The sequence below is a fragment of the Diceros bicornis genome, chromosome 24 (assembly GCF_020826845.1).
Source record: "Diceros bicornis minor isolate mBicDic1 chromosome 24, mDicBic1.mat.cur, whole genome shotgun sequence".
Taxonomy (NCBI): Eukaryota; Metazoa; Chordata; class Mammalia; order Perissodactyla; family Rhinocerotidae; genus Diceros; species Diceros bicornis.
The window spans coordinates 35,111,560-35,135,165 of NC_080763.1; the positions used below are offsets into that span (position 1 = coordinate 35,111,560).

The window sequence follows — 23,606 nt, forward strand, 5'->3', positions numbered from 1 at the left end:
GTATTCAATCGATATTTGTTAACTGAATTTCCAAAGAAGCTGCTAGTGTTAAAAGAAATTTTTTTGAATGAAATAATCCTCAATACAGAAAATCCTTATGGATAGGTTTTTGTCTCTGCATCATTATTTATAACAGTAAAAACATGAAAACCACCTAAATGTCCAACATTTAAGAAATGGTTAAATAATGATGGTACACTCACAGGATGGACTTTCATGCAGTCATTAAAAACATGTACAAGGATTTTTCAAAATATTGGGGAAAACTTATAACGTTAAATTAAAAGCACAGAATCCATAATTTTATATGTAAGATTTAATTACTTAAGAATACATGTAACAGGGCCAGCCCTGGTGGCCTAGCAGTTAAGTTTGGTGCACTCCACTTTGGTGGTCCGGGTTTGGTTCCCAGGTGTGGACCTACACCACTCGTCGGTGGTCATGCTGTGGCAGCGGCTCACATACAAAAGAGAAGAAGACTGGCAATAGATGTTAGCTCAGGGAGAATCTTCCTCAGCAAAAAAGAGGAAGATTGACAACAGATGTTAGCTCAGGGCGAATCTTCCTCAGCAAACAAAAAAGATAGATTAGATAGATAGAATACGTGTATCAGACACCATCTGCCAAAACCCAGACAAGAAGAAATAGATGATCTGAATAGGCCTATATCTATTAAAGAAATTGAATCAATAATTAATAACCTCCCAAAACAGAAAGCATCAGGCCCAGATGGGTTCACTGGTAAATTCTACCAAATATTTAAGGAAGAAATTATACCAATTCTCTACAATCTCTTTCAAAGAATAGAAAGAGAGAGAATGCTTCCTAACTCATTTTATGAGGTTAGCACTACCCTAACACCAAAACCAAAGACATTAAAAGAAAAGAAAACTACAGACCAGTATCTCTCATGAACACATATGCAAAAATTTTCAACAAAATATTAGCAAATCGAATCCAAAAAAGTATAAAAAGAATTATACATCACGACCAAGTGGGATTTATCCCAGGTATGACTCAAAAATCGGTTAATATAATCCATCACATCAATAGCCTAAAAAAGAAAAATCACATGATCATATCAATAGATGCAGAAAAAGCATCTAACAAATGCGAACACCCACTCATGACAAAAACTCTCAGGAAACCAGGAACACAGAGGAACTTCGTCAACCTGATAAAGAGTATCCATAAAATACCTAGAGCTAACATCATACTTTCTGGTGAGAAACTCTAAGCTTTCCCACTAAGATCAGGTACAAATCAAGAACATCCCCTCTCACCATTCCTTTTCAACAATGTACTGGAAGTCCTTGCTAATGCAATAAAGCAAGAAAAGGAAATAAAAGGTATACATCTTGGGAAGGAAGATATAACACTGTCTTGTTCACAGATAACATGATTGTCTACATAGAAAATCCAAAAGAAATCAGCAAAAAAACTCTTGGAACTAATAAGCAATTACAGCAAGGTTGCAGGATACAAGGTTAAAATACAAAAGTTAATTGTTCTCCTATATACTGACATTGAACAAGTAGAATTTGAAATTAAAAATGCAATACCATTTACATTAGCACCAAAAAATGAAATACTTAGGTGTAAATTTAACAAAATAGATATAAAATCTTTACAAGGAAAACTCCAAAACTCTGATGAACGAAATCAAAGAACTAAATAAATGAAGAGATATTCTATGTTGATGGATAGTTAGACTCAATATTGTCAAGATGTCACTTCTTCCCAACTTGATCTATAGATTCAATGCATTTTGGAGGAGGTCATGGAGAGGACATGACCATTGGTTGATCTGAGGCAATAGGAGGCTCCTTCCCCCTCCCCTGTCCTTGGAATGTACGTTCCGCGCACTGTTCCTATTCAAGGACACAGCCTTGAGAGAGTAACGTATACATGACTGAACCCCATTAAAGCCTCTATATAAACTCTAAAGATTCTGGCGGGCAGGTATAGAGATCTACTTGTCTTGTGGTCGCCCAAGACAAGCGTATGTAAGTTTTCTTGCTTATTAAAACTGCCACCTACCAGTAAGGAGTGGTCTGCCTCTTTCTTTAGTCTCTCCTTGCCCTCCATGAACGGGGGCCAGTTTCGAATTTCACCAGGGGACTTCCTGAGGTTGTGAACCAACAGTGCAATCCCAATCAAAATCCCAGCAAGTTATTTTACGGATACTGACAAACTGATTCTAAAGTTTATATGGAGAGGCAAAAGACCCAGAAGAGCCAGCAATATTGAATGAACAATATTGAAGAAGAAGAACAAAGCTGGAGGACTGATACTACCCAACTTCAAGACTTACTATAAAGCTATAGTAATCAAGACAGTATGGTATTGACAAAAGAATAGACAAATAGATCAGTGGAACAGAACAGAGAGCTCAGAAATAGACCCCCATAAAGATAATCAACTGATCTTTGACAAAGCAGCAAAGGCAATACAACAGAGCAAAGACAGTCCCTTCAACAAATAGTGCTGCAACTGTACATCCACATGCAAAAAGTGAATCTAGACATAGACCTTACATCCTTCACAAAAATTAATTCAAAATGGATCACAGACCTTGTCTTGACGTGAGTACAGCCATGTTTGGCCAGTCCATGAACCTACAGCCACCAGCACACAAAGAAATATAAAGCGGCTTTCTGTGTGGTGGGAACTGGCCCTTCTCCCAGGGACTGGCCCTTCTCCCACAGAGATAGCTGCAATTTGTAATACTGCAAGACTCTTTGGGCATCATAGCCCAGGACGGACTGGCCATCTGTGCCAGGCTGGGACGATAACCAAGGAGCGCAATGCACGTACACAACTGATAACCATTTGTGCATGAGAACACCAAATGCTTACTCTGGAAATTACTCATACTATATAAGCTGCTGGAAACTGAGGCCTGGTGAGAGTCTCGCCTGTGGGGGGGACGCCTTGCCCAGGACCTCTTTCGATCGGCACTCCCACCTAGCCTTGTCAATTAAAGGGACTTTCCCCAGCGTAAGGGCGTGGATGTTGTAAGTACCCCATCTGATGTTTCTCTTTGTCAATCTATCTGATGTTTTTCTCTCTCAATCGATCTGATGTTTCTCTTTCTCGATCGATCTTATGTTGTTTCCTCTTTTTATTGACTTATTGAGATGTTATAAGTACCTAGTCTGATGTTTCTTTGAATATAGCTACTTCCTGCATTCTCCATATCTATTTGCTAACTTTTGCCTTTACCCTTCCCTATATAATAAAGTGTGCCTTCAGTTCATTCGTTTGGGTTGGAAAGTTCCTTTTTACGTCTCCAATCGAATCCACCGAACCTCTAATAACAGACCTAAATGTAAAACATAAAACTCTAAAATTCCTAGAAGACAACATAGGAGAAAACCTAGATGACCTTGGATATGGTGATGACTTTTTAGATACAACACCAAAAAAACGATCCATGAAAGAAATAACTGATAAGCTGGACTTCACTAAAATAAAAAAACCTCTGATCTGTGAAAGACAATGTCAAGAGCATTAGAAGACAAGCCACAGACTGGGAGAAAACATATGCAAAAGACACATCTGATAAAGGACTGTTATCCAAAATATACAAAGAACTCTTAACACTCAACAACAAGAAAACAAACAACCCAATTAAAAATTAGGCCAAAGACTTTTACAGACTCCTCATCAAAGAAGATATATAAATGGCAAATAAGCATATGAAAAGATGCTCCACATCATATGTCACCAGGGAAATGCAAATAAAAACAATGAGATTACACTACACACCTACTAGAATGGCTAAAATCCAGAATACGGACAACACCAAATGTGACAAGGATGTGGAGCAACAGGAGTTCTCATACATTGCTAGTGGGAATGCAAAACACTACAGCCACTTTGGAAGACAGTTTGGTGGTTTCTTACAAAACTAAACGTACTCTTACCATATGATCCAGTAATTGTGCTCCTTTGTTATTTACCCAAAGGAGCTGAAAACTCATGTCCACACAAAAACCTGCTCATGGATGTTTACAGAAGCTTTATTCATAAATGTCAAAACTTGGAAGCAACTAAGATGTCCTTTAGTAGGTGAATGGATAAATAAACTTGGTACATCCAGACAATGGAATATTATTCAGCACTAAAAAGAAATGAGTTATTGAGCCATGAAAAGACATGGAGGAACCTTAAATGCACATTACTAAGTGAAAGAAGTCCATCTGAAAAGGCTACCTATTGTATGATTCCAACTATAAGACACTGTGGAAAAGGCAAAACTATGGAGACAGTAAAAACATGAGTGGTTGTTTGCAGGGGCTGGGGTAGTAAATAGGCAAAGCACAGAGGATTTTTAGGGCAGTGAAAATTCTCTGTATGATATTATAATGATGGATACATGTCATTAGACATTTGTCCAAACCCATAGAATATACAACACCAAGAGTGAACCCTAAGGTAAACTATGGACTTTGAGTGATTGAAATGAATATGTAATGTGAGCTTCCACACCAGAGGCAATGGTGTCTAGTACTGTATCTCCTGGCCAAGAAAAACAATTCTCTCACAGTGATGAAAAGAAATAGATTCCAATGGATTTGGGGCAGAGAATGAATGTCCTCTTTGGTTGGGAAGTGAAGCAGGTACATGATTCCCAGGAACAGGAAGGGCAGCAGGATTTCCTGGACAAGAAGACCGATGGCAACTGTGCATCTCAGTTTTTCTAAATGATTTGGGGAACAGCTTATGTACACTTCTCTCGCCCTCAATTTATTTCTGGGCCTTTAATTTCAATTAGGTGCTCTATGCTCTGCCACACCTTCTGTGTTTCCGGTACTGTGACTATAACATCTCCCTTTCCATCAAGAAGTTGAGCCATCGACACCTTGGCAATGATATAATCCAAAATTCTCACTTCACATCCAACCTGTCTCTTTGCTTTATTCCTATATCCCCCAGCCTCTAAAGTGAGGTAGATCAGGTATTCTCCCTCTGATTGTGAAGAACAAGGTAACTTTTAGAGCGAAATTTGAGTTAACACCTCCCATAATCACAATCCCTCATTTGCCAACCCAGCATTATGAGCTGCCTATCCCAGGGGAAAAAAAATTAAGAATTTTGTTATGATGAATTGAACCTGCTATGGCCTCCAAAATAGCTAGATCCAGAATGCAATGTCCATCTTCAGTCCCATGCCTATCCCCCGATTCTAGAAGTCAAACACCACCAAATTATTATTTAATGTTTTGCCCCATGCTTATTACTTCAGATAGCGTTGTAAGGTGGGCATGATATATCACTTGATTTTTTAATAATCCAATCCACCTTTAAATTACATTGGCCAACTGAGGGTGATACTGTAGATAGGAAATCCAGGAGCTATTAAGGCTTTTGTACCAGTTCTTGCTTCTTTGGCCAATATGGCAATATCATGTGTCACTCTATAATTAAAATAGATACCACTGGGCCGGCCCCGTGGCTTAGCGGTTAAGTGCGCGTGCTCCACTGCTGGCGGCAGGGGTTTGGATCCTGGGTGCGCACCAAGGCACCGCCTGTCCGGCCATGCTGAGGCCGCGTCCCACATACAGCAACTAGAAGGATGTGCAGCTATGACATACAACTATCTACTGGGGCCTTGGGGAGAAAAGGGAAAAAAAGGAGGAGGATTGGCAAAAGATATTAGCTCAGGGCCGGTCTTCCTCAGCAAAAAGAGGAGGATTGGCATGGATGTTAGCTCAGGGCTGATCTTTCTCACAAAAAAAAAAAAAAATAGATACCACTATAGCCAAGACAGCTTGTTTACACTGGCTATGTGTAACCCCTTACCAGTCCTATGCTGTCTCAGAATACTGACTCATACTGAAGACACAACGGCGGACACTCGCTGGCCTAAAGAGAAGCCAGTCAGCTATTTGTGGCTGCTTCATGCTTGGTTAGTGGCATCATGTGGTCTCAAGCCCAAAACACAGTATCCCAGCTACCTTGCCCTGAATGGATATGAACCTAGGGTGCTATTTCAACTGTCCATGCGAATACATCCACTTTAGAATTTCATAGAGTGGGGATGATCTGTCCTTCTGATGGGTATTTATACTAAATTTTAACATATTAACATACTGGATCAAACGTTAACATATCGGATATTTGGTCTACAGACTGGAGCAGATCCTGGCTCCAAAACGGAAATTTATCAGTGGGCAATTTTGGGCTTTCCATGGTCCAAATCACTCAGCCAAACCCACTGCAACTGTTCCAAGAGTCTGTTGAAATCATCATTTGGGACAGTAGGTTACACCTCACTTGATCCCATCAAGGATTCACATAATTTTGCCCATTAAGTGAACCTTCCAGGTCCCCAGTGAGTGAGCATTTTTCCAGACTGACCATACAAAATATGTGTTTTAGTATTTTCAGCCCCTAATGATACTGAGCAGATCCATCAACAGAAAATTCTAGTAAGGATTGCTTTTTTTGGGTAATCTCCAATCAGGGATGTCCAGAATGGGAGGACCTTAGGCAAGAGGCCCGAAGTTTTTAAAGGGGTCTTAATACTTAGCAAATGATCCACATTGTTATATAATGCATAATAGCAAGTGAATAAATTTGGCTAGGCCTTGAGTTTTCTGAGGTTGACTTTCTAGCTCACCAGCTAAATATGGATTACTACTATATCTAGAGCAGTGGTTTTCAACCCTGGCTGCATATTAGAATCATCTGGGAAGCTTAAAAATTAAAAACGGAATCAAACAACAACAAAGAAATTATACCTGAGACCCATCCTAAACAAATTAAATCAGAATTTCTAAGAATGAGACTCAGCCATTGGTGGTTTTATTATGTTTGCTTTGTTTTTAACTCTCGGAGTGATTCTAATATGCAGCCAGGGCTGAGAAGTGGAATCTAGAGCAGTGGTTTTCAAACTTTAAAATACATCAATATCACCTGGAGATGACTAAAATGGATTGCTGGGCCCCATATCTAGAGTTTCTGATTAGGTCTGGAGTGAAGCCTGAGAATTTGTATTTCTAACAAGTTTCCAGGTGATGCTAATGCTGCTGGTTAAAGGACCACACTTTGAAAAGTACTGATCTAGAGTGTGCTTTTCAAACTTCAATATGCTTACAAATTACCTGAGAATGTCATTAAAGTTCAGAGTCTAATTCAGTAGGTCTGGGGTAGGGTTTGAGATCTGCATTTTTAATGAGCTCCTATACGATCCCGAAGCTTGCTGGTCTGAGGACTACACTGTTGAGTAGCAAGGATCTACAGCTGCCAGCCATGTGCCATTTTTCAATAACCAACCAAACTAGAAGCTGCTGGAACAATCTTGAAGGAGGCCAGTTTTGTATACTAATAATGACAACTCATTTTAACAACTTCTTTCTGCTCCCCACGCCCTCTCGTTCTCCTGATCACCGGAACAGACATAGTCTCCTAGAGAGTCTTGTGATTATAATGTAATTATTGCAAAACAGCTAACATTTCCACTAAGGTGAAGCACTCCTCATCTTACTTGATACAGCTGATCATTTCCTTCTCCATGAAATACTCTTTTCACTTGACTTCCACGACCTCACACTCTCTTGGTTTTCCTCCTGCCTCTGGCCACATTTTTGTCAGTTCTTGCTCATCTCTTCTGTATTTAAATATTGGAGTGCCACAGGAATCCATTTTTTAGATCCGTTATCTATACTTACTCCCTCAGTGATCTCATTCAAGTTCATGGCTTTAAATACTATCTATATGCTGATAACACCCAAGTTTACACCAGTCCAGCCTGCTTCCCTGAATCATAGACACGTATGTTCAACTGCTTAATTTGCAACCCCATTTGGTTGTCTATTAGTATCTCAAATGGAACACTTCTAAAACAGAGCTCATGATCTTCTCTTTCTCCCGAAACAGAAAACTTGTTCTTCCCATAGTCGTTCCCACTTCAGTAACTGATAACTCCATTCTTTCAGTTGTTCTGGCCAGAAACTGCGAACATCATTCACCTTTCTTTTCTGTCACAACTTATACCTGATCCATCAGTAAATCATGCTCCTCTATCTTCAAAATATATCTGACCCTTTCTCACTACTTCCACTGTTACCACTCTGGTCTAAGCCCCCAATACCTCTTGACTGGATTTTTGCAAAAGTCTCTTAAGTGGTCTTTCTGCTTCGTTCCTGCCCCTCTCTCTCAGTCTATTCTCAATATAGGAGCCAGAGTGCCCTTGCTAAACCATTAAGTCAAATTATGTCATCAATTTGATTAAATTGTTCCAATAACTTCCAATCTCAGACGGGAAGGCTAAAATCCTCTTGATAGCCTATAAGGTCTTACACAATCTGCCCCCACAACCATTACTTCATCAGACCTTGTTTCTTAGTACTTTCACCCAAATTCATTGCACTCTAGCCATAGTAACTTTCTAACTGTTCCTCAAACACACTAGGCATTCCACTTCAGGGCCTTTGCACTTGATAGTCCCTTTGCCTGAAATGTCCTTCCCTGCGATATCCACACAGCATGATCCCTCACCTCCAAGTCTCTACTCAAGTAGAAAAACCTTTGTACTTTACAGTGAGGCCTTCCTGTCAACCCTATCCAAACACCTATCTAAACTCTTCCCAATAGTCTCTATCTCACTTTCCTGCTTTTTTCCTCATATATATATAATTTAGCTTGTTTATTCTCTATCTCCTCCCCAGTAGATATAAGTTCCATGAGGATTAGGAATTTCATCTGTTTGGTTCACTGCTGTATCTCTAGTGCTAACAATAGTTCCTGGCAAATAATAAATGCTCAGTAAATATTTGCTGAAAGAATAAGTGAACCAATAAATACCTATTTCTACACTAAGATGTGTCCCAGGTGCCACTTAAGACAGTGTTTCAACAAGGTGAGAGCGACCAACTGTGGCAAATGAAGATGATAAATCAAAAAAGATGAGAACAGAGAATTAACCACTGGATATGGCAATGTGGAGGTCATTGGTGACCCTGACAAGAGCTGTTATGGTGAAACAGGGTAGAGCCAAGACTGAACGGGAGAAAAAAAACTGAAGATAGTGAGCACAAACAACTCTTTCAAATATTCTCTCAACACAAGACCACTGCATATAATGTTACCTCTTCCCAGAATGCTACAGCTTCGCTCATTTCTTCTGATGACTCTTTCTCCTTGTTTTCCTTAAAGACCCAGCTTAGGTATTACATTCACTAGGAAACATCATTGTGAACTGTTACGTCCCAGGTACACACCATATCATAGGTACACTAGTGCTATCCCTAGGACACATAGTATTCTCAGTGATTCTTTACTTGACTGTGTCTTTAAACTCTAAACACCTTAAGGCAGGGACCCTTACACGAAGCAGATGCTCAAAAGATGTTTCTTTGATGAGTAAAAAGGCCTTGAAAGAACCGTAAGTTCTTAATAGTTTCTAAGAATTTATTATTCCATATGTTTTCCTTAATTTATATCCAGAATATTATATTTTATTAGTTATCTGCATATTTGACATGAGACATTATAAAATAAAGGAAAATAACTATAATGGAAATCTAAAATTTTGGCTTTTCCCTAAGTAACAATAAAGATACATTTAATGTACATTTACGCAAATTTGAACTATTATCCTAGATAATTCCTACCTTTCCCTGAAAACATTTCTTAATTTTATCCCTTAAACTATGCAGTATTTGCAAAACAAATAACCATAAATATATATTTTGATATCCAGACATATAAAATGAAATCTTACAGAACAGAATCATTATATAGTCTATGAAAGTTAAGCTCACCTAATTCTAGTTACTTAAACATGTATTCTAATTATGTATTCTAATACTCTCTGAAGTCTTGCTTCTAGATATTACACAATGCTTAAGAAAACTCTGGTATCAGGTTGAGGGGAGGGTTTACTGCTTATGTTAAGAATTCTAGGCATGCATGTTTTGGGATATGGATTGGCAGTATGCTTCCCAAACAGAATCATTTGGGGCACTTTTTTAAAAAACATATTTCTGGGCTCCAACCCTACAGGATTCTGACTTAGTGCATCTGAGGAAAAGGTCAGAAATTGGCAAAAAGTTCCTTAAATGATTCTGATCATCAGCCAGGTTTGGGAAATACTGACCACATATCTGGAAACATTAAATGGACAACAAGTAGGTTTGCAGTAATTCCCGCCAGACCCTAAAAATTTGCTACCCTCAACCCACACAAACACAAAAAATATTGATCCTCCATAGAAAAATCATCCGTTCTGAATTGCTTTTCCAACTACAATTCTGACTTGTGTTGAATAAATGACGTTTTCATACCATAAATACAGAGCTGTTAAAAACCACTTTTACTAGATTATGGTGAGGCTTGATCAGTTTTCTTTATTAAGAACACTACCTACCACAATTGGAGAAAAGAGCTACTATATCTTTCATTTTGTCTAAAGAAAAAAAAAGTTGTACCAAAATGCACCAAGCTAACTATATTTCATCAGTGGTCTTAACCGGTGATAAATGATTTTAAAACTGTCAATAATATCTACTATTTCAAGAACAAACTTGTCAAAAATGTGTTGATGGGCAGTAACTAGAAAAATAAATTTTAAAAACTACTGCATCCTTTGGGAAGACAACTGACAAAAGTTTCAAAATACAGACCAACCTATAGAAGTGCATCTTACACTAAAACTGGTAGTAGTCTAGTATATTTTGTAACTTAGTCTTAAACCTGTAATAAACACTTAACAACTAGAGAATTTTATCAATATAACTTGAGACACAGGAAAAAAAAACAAATAAGAAAAATTAACTCTAAAATTCCTGTATTATTTCTGACAGTGAAGCTAATTTCTATATAAATTTCTGTATAATTCAGTAGTACTGAAATAAATATAACTAAATTTAAATATATATTTAAATTTATTAAATATAAAATTAAATATAAATTAAATTAAATTAAATATAAATATTTAATTATATAAATTTAAATAAATATAACTAAATTTGCTAGAGAAGTATATAGAGATATATGGCAAAAAGATGTAAGATAAGTACAAGCAACACAGACAAAACAATAAGACAAGTCACGTGGCACCACCATCGGCAATACTAGATGTAATAAGATGATAGGAGAATTGATAAGCAAATGACAGATTGGTCATGATTCAGTCTTTACAACCAATATAGGAACTTACATTTTCAAAACCTAAGGTCAATGACCTGCTCATTCTAAAATAGTCTTAGCCCCAGACTAAGTCATATGTGACAATAAGTTTAACCCAAGTTTCAAGCAAATACAGAAACAAAACAGATGATAAAAGCAGCAATGACTTTTTATTACTAAGGCTAACATTACAGCAACATTGTTTTCCACCATGCATCACATTTATGAATATTACATTTTCTGCTGTGACATAACTGAAAAATCACTGTATTTTCTATACTTATATTTCAAACTTTGAATGGAAAAAAATTGAAAGGTTCGAACAGTTGCCTGATCTATCTCACAAACAAGAATGATCTCTGTCATTGTTTGAAATAAAATTTCTAGAGCCCTTTGACGGATTTCTAAGTTATATCCTTAGTACTGTATTAAATTTGTGCCACAAATTTCAAGATGCTATATGAGGGCCGGCCCTGTGGCTTAGCGGTTAAGTGCGCGGACTCCGCTACTGGCGGCCCGGGTTCGGATCCCCGGCGTGCACCAACGCACCGCTTCTCCAGCCATGCTGAGGCCGCGTCCCACATACAGCAACTAGAAGGATGTGCAGCTATGACATACAACTATGTACTGGGGCTTTGGGGGAAAAAAAAAAGGAGGAGGATTGGCAATAGATGTTAGCTCAGAGCCGGTCTTCCTCAGCAAAAAGAGGAGGATTAGCATGGATGTTAGCTCAGGGCTGATCTTCCTCACAAAGAAAAGAAAAAAAGATGCTATATGATTCATATTTTACTACCCCACTGCAATTTTTCAGGAAATCTTTTGTTATAAATTATTTTAAGCATAAATCACTTGCATAAAATCATAAGCATGTATCCAATTATGGCAAAAAATTAGAGTAATTTGTCACTTTGAAATATTTTGAGATATATGTATGGGTTCTGCAACTATAGATACCAAAGGAAGGCAAAAGCATTACTTCCTTACAGCTGAATGAAACACAATTATAAAAATTCAAACAGTATGACATACAATATAGCTTCTAATTACTGCTAGAAGAATAAACAAAACATAATTTATCCCATCAAATAAATCCTATCTAGTTTCAGAAGGCCTTCATACCATACTGCTCTCAACCACCAAGGAGTAAAAACAACAGAATGCACCACAAGAAGACTTCAAAATCCTTCTCACCTACCCCATCTACTGAATTCAACCTAATAGACCGAGTATCTGGAAGAGGGCTTCAGTCAAGGCTGCTTCAACTAGGTAAAGCTACTATCCCTTGTACTGCGTGAGATCTAACACATGGAAAAGAACAGAGAAACTGGAAAGGATTAGTGAAAAAGACAAAGACCTGGGGTAAATTCCACTCTTGGGGTGAATAACAACAAACAAATGAACCAAAAATACCGCCTCATTCCCTTTTCCACAATCTCAATTTTTGCTCTCTTTTCTTTACTCCATCCTGCCATACCTTTTGTTTTTGTGTGTCATAGCCCTCCTTTTCCCTCTTAACAGATCACAGATGACTAGAGGTGCAACACAGAACAACAACTTTGTTATTTATGGAATTTAAATACCAGAGCTTGTTGCCTACAGACATTAAACCAAGAGACTGGATTTGAAATGCCCCATTTAAATCCTGTGGAACATAAATAAAGGAATAAAACTGAGTAACCAAATCCAATCAAAGAGTCTCTGTTAAAAACCCAGAAGCAGCACACACAGATATTCTCGAAATGTTTTTGAATATATTCTCCTTCTGTCAAGGACAAAAATGCTGTGCTTGAGACAATAATCAATGACCTAGAATAATTTCTGCAGCTTTTAACTTTATTTGCCACAAAAATTCAGAGACACTGATTGAAAATTACATTTCAAATACACCGCTCACTCAAGAACCGTAAACAAGGCTTAGGACCAACTTTAGGATACTGCCCAAGGAAGAACAAAAACGCAAACAAAACTTGTGATTTAAATAAAAAACACAAAAGTAAACTTAATTAGAAGTACTTTAACAAAAAGGGAATAGGAGAACTGGAAATCAGTGGAATCATTTTTAGCAGCTTTTTCAGATAAAACCTACCCCCAAACCGCTTTTAGGTGTGCAAATTTTAAGGTCCAATGAATAGTCTGAAGGTTGCCGGGGTATCTTTTCTATCTGATGATAACAGCAGACAGTGGAACCTGAACTAATTATTATGGCCAAGAAGTGAGTGCCCTCCAGGATGCACTGGGCGCGCTCCCCAGGACCAGCCTACAGCTTGCGGCACCCTGATCAGTTCTCTATTAGGTAGATTCCCCCTGGCGCTTTAAGAATTCGTTTCATGAGAAATCTCTGACGGGATTTAGAGGAGTCAAGTGCTACCAAAATAACCTTTTTTGCAGTTTTCATAAATCTGATGGAGGGAGAAGGGTGCAAACCATAAAACCGGACGCCCAGGGGATCCGCGGACTCGGTGTCACCGCACCGACCCGAGGGAGAGACTCTAGAACACGATGATCGGGAAAGGTTTGTCGGGTGCTAACAGGGTGGATTTGGGACGAGACAGTCGCGGGTTTCCCTCTGGGGCGATGCTCCCTGCAGGAGACGGTCACTGCACCCCCAAGGACAGGCAAGTGCAAACTCCGCGAGCGCTCGCTGGGGGGCGGCGGCCACCCCCGCCCCTCGGTACCTGATGATGTCGTCGCTGTGGCCGCGGTAGAACTTCTGCCGGTGCTCCCGCGGGCTGTAGACCACGCCGACGCCCGCCACGAAGTACACGATCTCCTTGGCCGCCGTGTAGTAGAGGTTGTTGCGGCACTGGTGGCCCCGGTAGCCGTACACCCACTCGAGCCGCAGGTGGCAGTTCGGGGCGCTCCGGGCCGCCATGTCGGGGCGCCCACCCCGCCGCTCCGGCTCGGGCCCGCGGCCGCGGGAAGCGGGAGGCGGCCGCGGGAAGAAAGCCCTCGCTGGCGGCCGGGACTCCCCGCCTGCCGCGTCCTCTAAGCCGCGCCTGGCAGGTGCATGTCGCTGCTTCTGGCCGCCGCCGCCGCCTCAGCCCACGGGCGGGAGCAAAAGCCTCGCCTCGCGGAACATGCTGAGGGCCGCCGGCGCCGCCGGCCGGCAAGTGGGGGGCCGCGCGCCCTCCGCCCGCTGGGCTCGGTCGTCTCCTTAGCCCGCAGCGCCGGGGCTGTGAGGGGAGCCGAGCGACGGCCCGCCTCGTGCCTCCCGCCTCCACTCCTCAGCCGCCGCCCGCGCACCTTGCTCCCCGCCCGGGGCACCTGCGGCGTTCGCGCCCCTCCGCGGCCTCGTCCTACAGCCCGGCGGGCTCGCGCCGCGCGCCCCCGAGCGGAGGACGGCGGCGGGCGCGCGGTCTCGCGCGGCCCCGCCCCCTCACCGCCGTGGCCGCCGCCGCCTGCGCTCGTTCCGCCCCGCCCCTCGCAGCGGGGGTCCGGGAAAGCGCCAGGAGCTACGCGGGACCGCCGTCGGGTGGCCGTGCCTTGTCGCTCGGCGCCTACGTCTACCTCCGCTATCCTTGGCCAGGACGAGCGACCCCAGCAGCCCCGGCCGCGTGCGGCCCGCCGGCGGGGCACTGAGCCCTCACGAAGCCACCCAGGCCCCCGGTCGACTCTTGGCGACCCCCGCCAACTGCTGCTGGGAGTCCTTACTGCGGAAGCGTCGCCGGTCTCGCAAGGCACCTCTACCCGGCCTACATTTCTGCCTGGGAGAATCGACACCAGGATGCTAACCTCATTTTTTTTTTTTCCTGATACCTTCTGTGTGTGTGTGTGTGTGTGTGTTTTCTTACTGCTTCATAGTGCTCACTATACAGACATTGAGTGGGGATAAAATCTGACTTCCTAAGTGTACGTTTTCTTTTTTGTGTAGGGACCTCAAAGCTGAAAGTACAATTTAGATGGTAAAACGACACGCCAGATCCGATTTCTTAATAAATAGCAATGATACCTGAATGTATTTTTTTAATTACTATTTTGAACACCAATAAAATCTTGATACTTCTTACATTGTAGTAATAGTGAAGTAACACGGCTTGAGTGTTGTGATCCTGGAGAATGTGTGTGTAACAAAAGTACTAGCAGCAATGAATTTCTGACTTTGTCAGTTCCCCTCCTCCGTTTTCTAAGTGTCCTCTTTCTCGCAGGAATATGGCCAAGATTTACCAATACCTGTAAACATAATTTGAAATCCATATTTTAAAAGGTTTTAAGTGCAGGATGATAGCCATAAGATTTAGAACAAGAAATAATAACTCATAAAATACTAATATAAATCCTCCGTGTCTAAAAAATCAGTTTTGGTTCTCCGGGAAATACCAAAACTTGGAAATCTGACAAAAGCTAGAATAGATTAGCATCCTTTGAAAAAACTTCACTGCACAAAAGTGATGATTCCTATATGGTACCCATACCTTGGAATGAATGTTACCCACTCTCTACTTCCTCAAAGATGCAAATTGCCAATTTGAGACAAGAGGATACCCTTCAGTTTTGGTTATGGCTTCCCGTCTACATGCAGGGAAGAAGGGCCATGTCAGAGGAAGGAATTTGCATAAATGTCATGAAAAGTAATCTCTGAAAGAGCAGAATTGGTGAACTCTGCCAGGAAGGCTAAAAGTAGAAATCAAATCCACTGTAGTTCACAGTAATCATCTAACAGGATAGTGAGAAACTATGATGCAGGAAAAACTGACTGTCAGAACTTCATAAAATTTCTAACCTTTCAGAGGTCCTCAAGTTTATTATTTTTGCTATTCCCAGAGCGATTAGCTACAGAACTCTTATAATGGAAAGTGCCCTTGTCTTAATATCTAGGGGCAGCCAAGAGTTAGAAGGGGATGGTGAGCAAGATTGGGGGAAATGTGTCTCACTCCACAGCTTGTCATCGGCTAGAGATGACAAGAATCTCAGCAGAAAGAGAAGAGGAATATAGATTGGGGTTCTGGCACCTGCTGAAAAGAAAAAAAGAACTCATGTCTGAGAAGTGGCTCTGAAGCCATAAAAAGGCTTTTGTGGGGTTCCCTGGACAAAGGCACATGCAATTTTTCTTTGTCACATGTATTTGTTTTTGTGGGTTTTTTTAACTTTTTTTTTTTTTTTTTTTGGTGAGGAAGATTAGCCCTGAGCTAACATCTATTGGCAATCCTCCTCTTTCTGCAGAGGAAGATTGGCCTTGGGCTAACACCCATGCCCATCTTCCTCTACTTTATATGTGGGATGCCTGCCACAGCATGGCTTGATAAGTGGTCTGTAGGTCTATGCCCAGGATCTGAACCCACTAACCCCAGGCATCTGAAATGGAGCATGCGAACTTAACCACTACACCACTGGGCTGGCCCCTTTTTTTTTGTTTTTTTAATAAGAATATATTTGCTAACTCACTAGTGAGTCCCTTGAAAACCCCTGGTGAGAAAAAAAAAAGTTGCTGATTATTTAAATATAAGCAGTGAACTTAGGAAAGATGAAATATTTTGTTGCTATACACTTGTGGTACATTAATTGCTGGTTATGTGTAATTTTTATGAGCTGTAGGATAGTGAAGAATAAGAAATACCTCTTTCTGTGTTTCAGATTTTTCAGTACAATGTCTTATGGATCCTGTGATACATATTTAAGTACTCATATTAATAACAGATTTAAATAATTTATTTTTCCATTATCATATTTTCCATGATGGTTTTTAATGACCCAAGGGTAGAGTGTGAAGCAAAAACATTCTTAATTAAATCATCCACAACTGACAACTCAAGACCAAAAGAGACAGCTGAGGTACAAAGGTGGCTGAAAAATGAAACATTCATGAATATTAGAGGAAAAAAACACACCTGATTAGTTATTACCCCTACAATTTTATGTAATCTGTTATTACTAATGTCACCTCAGAAAGCTTAATCAAGGTTTTATTGCCAGATGAGATTCCACCATCTGTACCCTTTGAAAGCAATGCAAATGAGGATGCAGGAGAAAGACCTCAAAAGTTATACAGATCAACAGATAGACATTTGTTAGGCATTTTAAATATAAGTTACAATACCCTTTGGTAATCTATATCCTGAAACTTGAGTTTGTGGTATGAGGTTTATACTCCAGACATTTGAAATATTTCTAAAATTCAAGCAAATAACAAATTATTTGCTGGCTACTGATTTTAGCTACCCTGAGGTCTAAAAAGGAAATATAAGGCAAAGGATATAAAACATAAAAGCTAAAGTTCATGCTATTAATTCTAGCTAGCTAGTTCAGCCAACTTATGAATTGTAATGATATTTTAATAAGCTGTCCATAAACATATTTCTGTAGCCATACTTTTAATTAACCTGTTTTATGTACAGAGCGTAACACAGTGCGTGGCACTACAGTAGATGTTCCATACCTATTTGTCAGCCGTTAAATATAAAAGAGAACACTGTGTAGTCATCAGAGGGTTCCTCTTAGTTTAACTTAAATAGTTGAAACTTGAAAACTTGAACCTTTTTCTGATCTCCAATACCATATTAGTCAGGACTTCTTTGGTTGTACGTGACAGAAACCCACTCAAAATGGCTTAAGATAAAAAGGGAATTTTAATGCCACACAGGACTGATGCTAGAAGTAGCATCAAAGCACTTGGATCCTAGGGCTCAAGTGATGCCATCAGAAGCAGGTCATCAGAATTAACTCAGTTCTGCTTTCCTTTGGGTTGACTCCATTGCCAGATGAACAAAATAGCTGCCAACAGCTCCAGTTCTGCATTGGATTCTCTTAGCCATCCCTGTGGAAGGAGTCTTTTTTTTTCAGTAGTTCCCCTGGAAACTCCTAGACTTCAGCCCTATTGGCTCTGATTGGCTGAACTGAGATAGGTGCCCACCCTTGGATCCATAGAGTAGTGCCACGTGCACTAAAACCACAGGAAGGGAGAGTGGGAGAGGGATGATCCTCCCAAGGAAAATTGAAGTAGTATTACCAGAATAAGAAGGAATGGATGCCAGCAGTGGCTACCCAGGGCTAATTTAGATGCTTTAGTATTCCCCAATCTCGGAACATAACTAAATACACATGTAATCTAAATTTAAAAACAGCAACAACAACAACAACAACAACAGGTGTTTGCTAAATAAGTGCACCTCTAAGAGAGGACTTCTTCTAACCAGATTGCCACTGAAGTACCCTCCTCTGAAAAAAATTCTAAAGCTAACCCCAGATGCCAGGCAGGCAAAAACAACAGATGTTCTCCACCAGTAACCACATTTCCAAATGCCCATTAGATTCCACCTAAAAGCCTTTACAAACTGGTATATAATTCAAGTAAAATAAGTCTCAAACAAAGTTGTCTTCTCCCACACATCTGTACACCTTGCCATCTTCTCTTTCTGTATTAACAATATCAGTATCCCCCCAGTTAGACAGGTTGGAAAGCTAGGCAATTGTCTTTGGTTCACACTGTTTCTCAGCTCCCATATCCAGTTACCAAGTCCTTTTGACTCTATTTTAGAAACATCCATAAACTCCATCCCCATCTCTACATCCATACCCTCCCAATCTCCATTGCTATAGTTCAGTTCAAGTCTAATCATCTTTTCCCTAGGTTCTGCAACTCGAGTTATATGTGAAAATCATGGTATCTCATCATGTCACTCCCCTGTTTCAAGAAACTTTTCTAGAAGCCATTTAGGCATCTTAAGCCTTGAAATGTTCTTATCCTTTGGCTCACTGATTTCTCATCTACTTACCTATCATAATGTAATAATAAAAAATGCAGATCAAGGTTCATGTACCAAAATACTTATCACAGCATAGTTTAGAACAATAAAAATAAGGAAACCTAACTGTCCAAACATAGGGAAAACTTTAAGTTAATTGATTCAGCCCATATGAAAAATATTATAAAACCATTGAAAATTAGGTTTTCAAATAAATTTTGGCAACATTGGAAATTTTCCATAATAGAATATAAAATATTTTTAAAAATCAGGATACAAAAAAAATGTATGTACAGAATGAGCCCAATTATGAATTATATTAAAGACTGGAACAAAAGATACCAAATGTTAACAGCTTTGTAATATGATGAGTAATTTTTACACTTTTATTGGTATGTTTTCTAAGTTCTTTAAAAATGTACATGTAATGAGATGAGAAATTTTCATTTCTCAGAATTCCTCATGGGAAGGGAATTATATTTGTTTGGAAAAAAATACCCAAATGGGTGCTTGGCACAGAAAATGAGATCCCAAAGGAGCCGAATGTAGGCAGAACTGTTCTGCATGAGGAATGAGAAAGAATTTGTTGCTCCAGGAAGGTGAGGGAGGAATGAAGTCAGAGAGATGGCAAAACTGCAAGTTTTGCCATGCAACTCTCTCCAAAACCTCTCAAATCTTAAAAAAAAAGTTTCTAAACTCATGAAATGTTAGGTGGGTTTTTTTTAATGGAAACTAGAGAAACAGGGCTTCTCAACTAGATTGACGTAGTAGGAAGCAACACCCCATGAAAAGAATCAAAGTTGTTGGGGAGGGAGCAGGGGAAGCCCAGGATTCTAAGGGGTGGTGAACTTGGGGTTCAAGCCACATTAAACCTTCCAAGTGGTAGAGAAGTCCCAACTGACTTGTCAGTTACAGACACCTGTTGCTTCTGTAGTTAGGAAGAAGTAACAAAAGTAATCTTGAACAAATATTGGGTAACTTCCAATGGACTGCATAATAAAGGACCACCTCCTTATTGTGACACACAAAGCCTCCTAACCTGTTTTGCCACAAACACCTCCAGTCAGTTCCTCCCTATCCAGCGATACTAGATTCTGGTCTTTCCTAAAATTAATCAGGCCTTTCCAGAACTCCATGCACGTGCGCGTCATTTGTGCTGTGCCATAACCTTAGCTCTCCACTATCAGCCTGGCAAACTCTTCCTGAACCTTTGAGGTTCAGCTCAAATGTACCACCTTGTTATGGGTTGAATTGTGTCCTCCAAAAATTATACATTGAAGTCCTAATCCCCAGTACCTTAGAATGTGACTTTATTTGGGAATAGAGTCATTGCAGCTGTAATTAGTTAACATTAGGTCATACTGGAGTAGAGTGGGCCCCAATCCAATATGACTGGTGTCCTTATAAAAACAGGAAATTTGGACACAGACACCCACCACACAGGGAAAACATCATGTAAAGATGAAGGCAGAGATCTACATGTCAAAGAATACCAAAGATTGCCACAACCACCAGAAGCAAGGAGAAAGGTGTGGAACAGATCTTCCCCTCACAGCCCTCCAAAGGAACCAGTGCTGCCAGCACTTTGATCTCGAACTTCTTGCCTCCGGAACTGGGAGACAATAACATTCTATTATTTAAGCCACTCAGTTTGCGGTACTTTGTTACAGCAAACCTAGCAAACTAATAGATACTTCTTCTTTGCAGTTTGCTGTGACATCCCCATCCACACTGTCCAGAATTAATCAGCTTTCATTTAAGTCTCTACTACATTTTATAAAATCATACATATTTCCAGAGTAGCACTTATCATATTGAATTATAGGAAGTCGTTTATGCATGCTTCTAGAATGTGTATATTTGAGAGCAAATGTTTACCTGCTTATTCTTTTAGAATCTATACTCTTCCTTCTTTACTTAGTCACTACCTTAGCCTGGATTTTCAAGAAAACTGAGCCTGAGGCAATGGTTAAGTCACTGCTGTCTCAGTTGGAAAGGGCAAACCCAGGGCAGTGAGGTTGAGGAAAAGAAAGTGAGGCAAGAAAAGCTGTGAAGCAATGCGATGTGACATTACTGCCTGGCTACCACCTTATAAGAAGCCTTCAAGAGACAGAGCAGTCCATTAGGTAGGTACATCCACCTGGCACACAAGATCTCCCTAAGTGGGCCACAAGGGCAAATTGTGGCCTGGAGTAGTCCATGGGAAGGAGGAAGGAGGAAGGAGAAAGGAGGGGGGATTTATTTCTCTAGCTCCCCCAATCTCCTCTTTCCCATTGGTTAACGTTCAGCTCTTGGGGAGTTGGAGTTAATACCCACACTTCCAGGTTGCATCATCCAGCTTCTTCTGTGATCTCTGGGCTACCAGCTCTCTGAGCCCCAATTCCCACAGGGTAACGCAAAGAGGGCCAGATGGTAACTATACACACAGTGAGTTGCTCTACAGGAGAGGGATCTCAACCATGGTCAGGGAACCTAGATCTTTTATAATGGGCAGTAAGCTGTCTGACCCTTGCCCTGAAGGCAGACATCATCTTTATTATACTGGACAATAAATAAACATGCCCTTTTCTCCAGAGGGAGACACTATGTTTATCTTCCAAGGTTGTTCACTACATAAACATCCTTGAAAAGATAATCTAGATCACAGTTAGCCAGTGCCTCTGCAAACAAGATGTGCAGAAACACAGGAGACCTGTGGAGCATTGTCTCCTAACACAGATCTAACATGCAGCAGCCAAGTGCTTATTTCTTGAGTGGAAATGCTACCAAATTGTGATCAACATGTAAAATATATTTCTGCAGCAACTGAGAGTATTGACTTCAGCGGGTAAAGCAACATAATGTTGTTAAAGACAAAGCAGGACACTAGTTAAAGCAGCAAGGATAGATTTTATTCAGTAATACTATTGCAATGAGGAAGAGAGTCCAGCATGCGTTGAACTCAACTTCCACAAAACAGAGGGCTAGAGACTTTTTACAGGCTGGATGTGCTAAGGGAAAGGCACTGTGGGCTGTTAAGGGGCATTAGTCCCTGTGACTAGGACACTGCGATTTGTTAATTGGCGCTTATCTGGAGGAGAAATAAACTTCTATCTTGATGACAGGAGGCAGTGGTGCAAGATGAAGCCAAGTAGCTACCAAAGTTAGGCTCTTATCCTGCATTTAGCACTTTACTGAATTTTAGGAAGTTATTTATGCAGATGCAGGGACCGAGAGTTGAGCGAGTTATCTCCCTGAATGTTTGCATTTCAAAGAGACAGCTCTCAAGTCCTTGAGGAAACAGTTTTGGGTGGTAGAGTTACATCTCAAAGGGCAGAGAAAGGATTTTTTTCCTCCCCAAAGCACCAGTACATAGTTGTATATTCTAGTTGTAAGTCCTTCTTGTTCTTCTATGTGAGCTGCTGCCACAGCATAGCTACTGACAGACAAATGGTGTGATTCCACACCCGGGAACCAAACCTGGGCCTCCAAGATTAAAGAGTGCACCAAACTTTAACCACTAGGCCATCAGGGCTGGCTCGAGAAAGGATTTTTAATTGCAAGCTTTCTAAAGTATCGCTCTAAGAGAGACTTCAGGGGCCTACCTGTCTATCCCAGGGTTTGGCTGGAACAAACAGTAAATTCTCCTGGTGGCATTGAGCTTTCTCAGGCAGGCACTTTAAGGGGAGCTGGGGTCATTCCAGGGACACGGCCGTAAGCTGCTAGAGCTACGCTAGAGTTTGTCAAGTCTCTTAATGCAGAGGTTTGGATGGAGTTGTTATATGCCAAGAGTTCTGCAGTTCTCAGTATAGCAGTGGTGTAACTAGCCACCAGTTAGAAATAAGAAGCATATCTTGACATCAATCTAATAAAACAAAACATGAGGGCCAGCCCAGTGGCGCAAGTGGTTAAGTGCGTGCTCTCCGCTGCGGTGGCCTGGGGTTCCCCAGTTCGGATCCCAGGCGCACACCGACGCACCACTTGTTAAGACATGCTGTGGCAGAGTCCCATATAAAGTAGAGGAAGATGGGCACGGATGTTAGCCCAGGGCCAGTCTTCCTCAGCAAAAAAAAAAAAAAAAAAGAGGAGGATTGGCATTGGATGTTAGCTCAGGGCTGGTCCTCCTCATAACCTTCAGGGCCATAAACAATTTTGCTCAAACAGTGAAGTAACTGTGGATGCTTGCAGAGATACTGAAAGACATTATTATATGCTATAGAAGTGATTATTCTGTAATTATTGTTGACTTGTATTAAGTTGCTTCATGTTTCTACTGCCTTCAAATATATCGCCAAAAAATTCTACTATTCGAAAGCATGCCACAGAAAGAAAAAGGTTAAGAACCACCACCATAATCATTCCTAAACATAAACTGAGCGCCCACGTGTGAATCACCGGGCTTGGTACTATGGAGGAGCAATCAAGGAAAATAAACTCACCGTCTGTGCTTTGAGGAATTTATGTTTGAAAGAGGAAAACAAGAGAAAGACATAAGTACCTTTAAAAACAAGTGAAAAATATATAAACAAGTGAATTATATATAAATATATATACACACACATTTTAATACAACTAAATACCATATCTAAAAAATTACAAAAGTAAACATGCTCTTATCAAAAGAAACTTTATTGAATTCTCCTGATCATTAACGCCTAGTTAGCCCAGGGCCAATCTTAAAAAATGGATGTAGGAAAGATAAGAAACAAAAGTAGTTTTACCATAGGTTTGTGCAAAACAATAAACTTAGGTGCAAAGTATGAAAAGATACGTCTTAAACTGGTTTTGACGTAGGAGGACATTTCCTGG

The 23,606-nt window shown here is 40.5% G+C and overlaps 1 protein-coding gene across 15 annotated transcripts in view; it reads right to left on the bottom strand.

Annotated features, from left to right (window-relative positions):
* Positions 1-23,332, bottom strand: part of EML5 (EMAP like 5) — a 160,063-nt gene extending 136,731 nt beyond the window's left edge. For 11 of the 15 annotated variants that reach the window (XM_058567493.1, XM_058567494.1, XM_058567496.1 and 8 more), the window contains exon 1: positions 13,815-14,337. In XM_058567493.1, the coding sequence (XP_058423476.1) occupies positions 13,815-14,011 (197 nt within the window). In that variant the 5' untranslated portion in view covers positions 14,012-14,337. Of the gene's footprint in view, positions 1-13,814; positions 14,338-23,236 lie in introns of those variants that run through there. The other 4 variants (XR_009223732.1, XM_058567505.1, XM_058567506.1 and 1 more) reach the window with 2 other exon arrangements.
* Between the last annotated feature and the right edge of the window lie 274 nt (positions 23,333-23,606).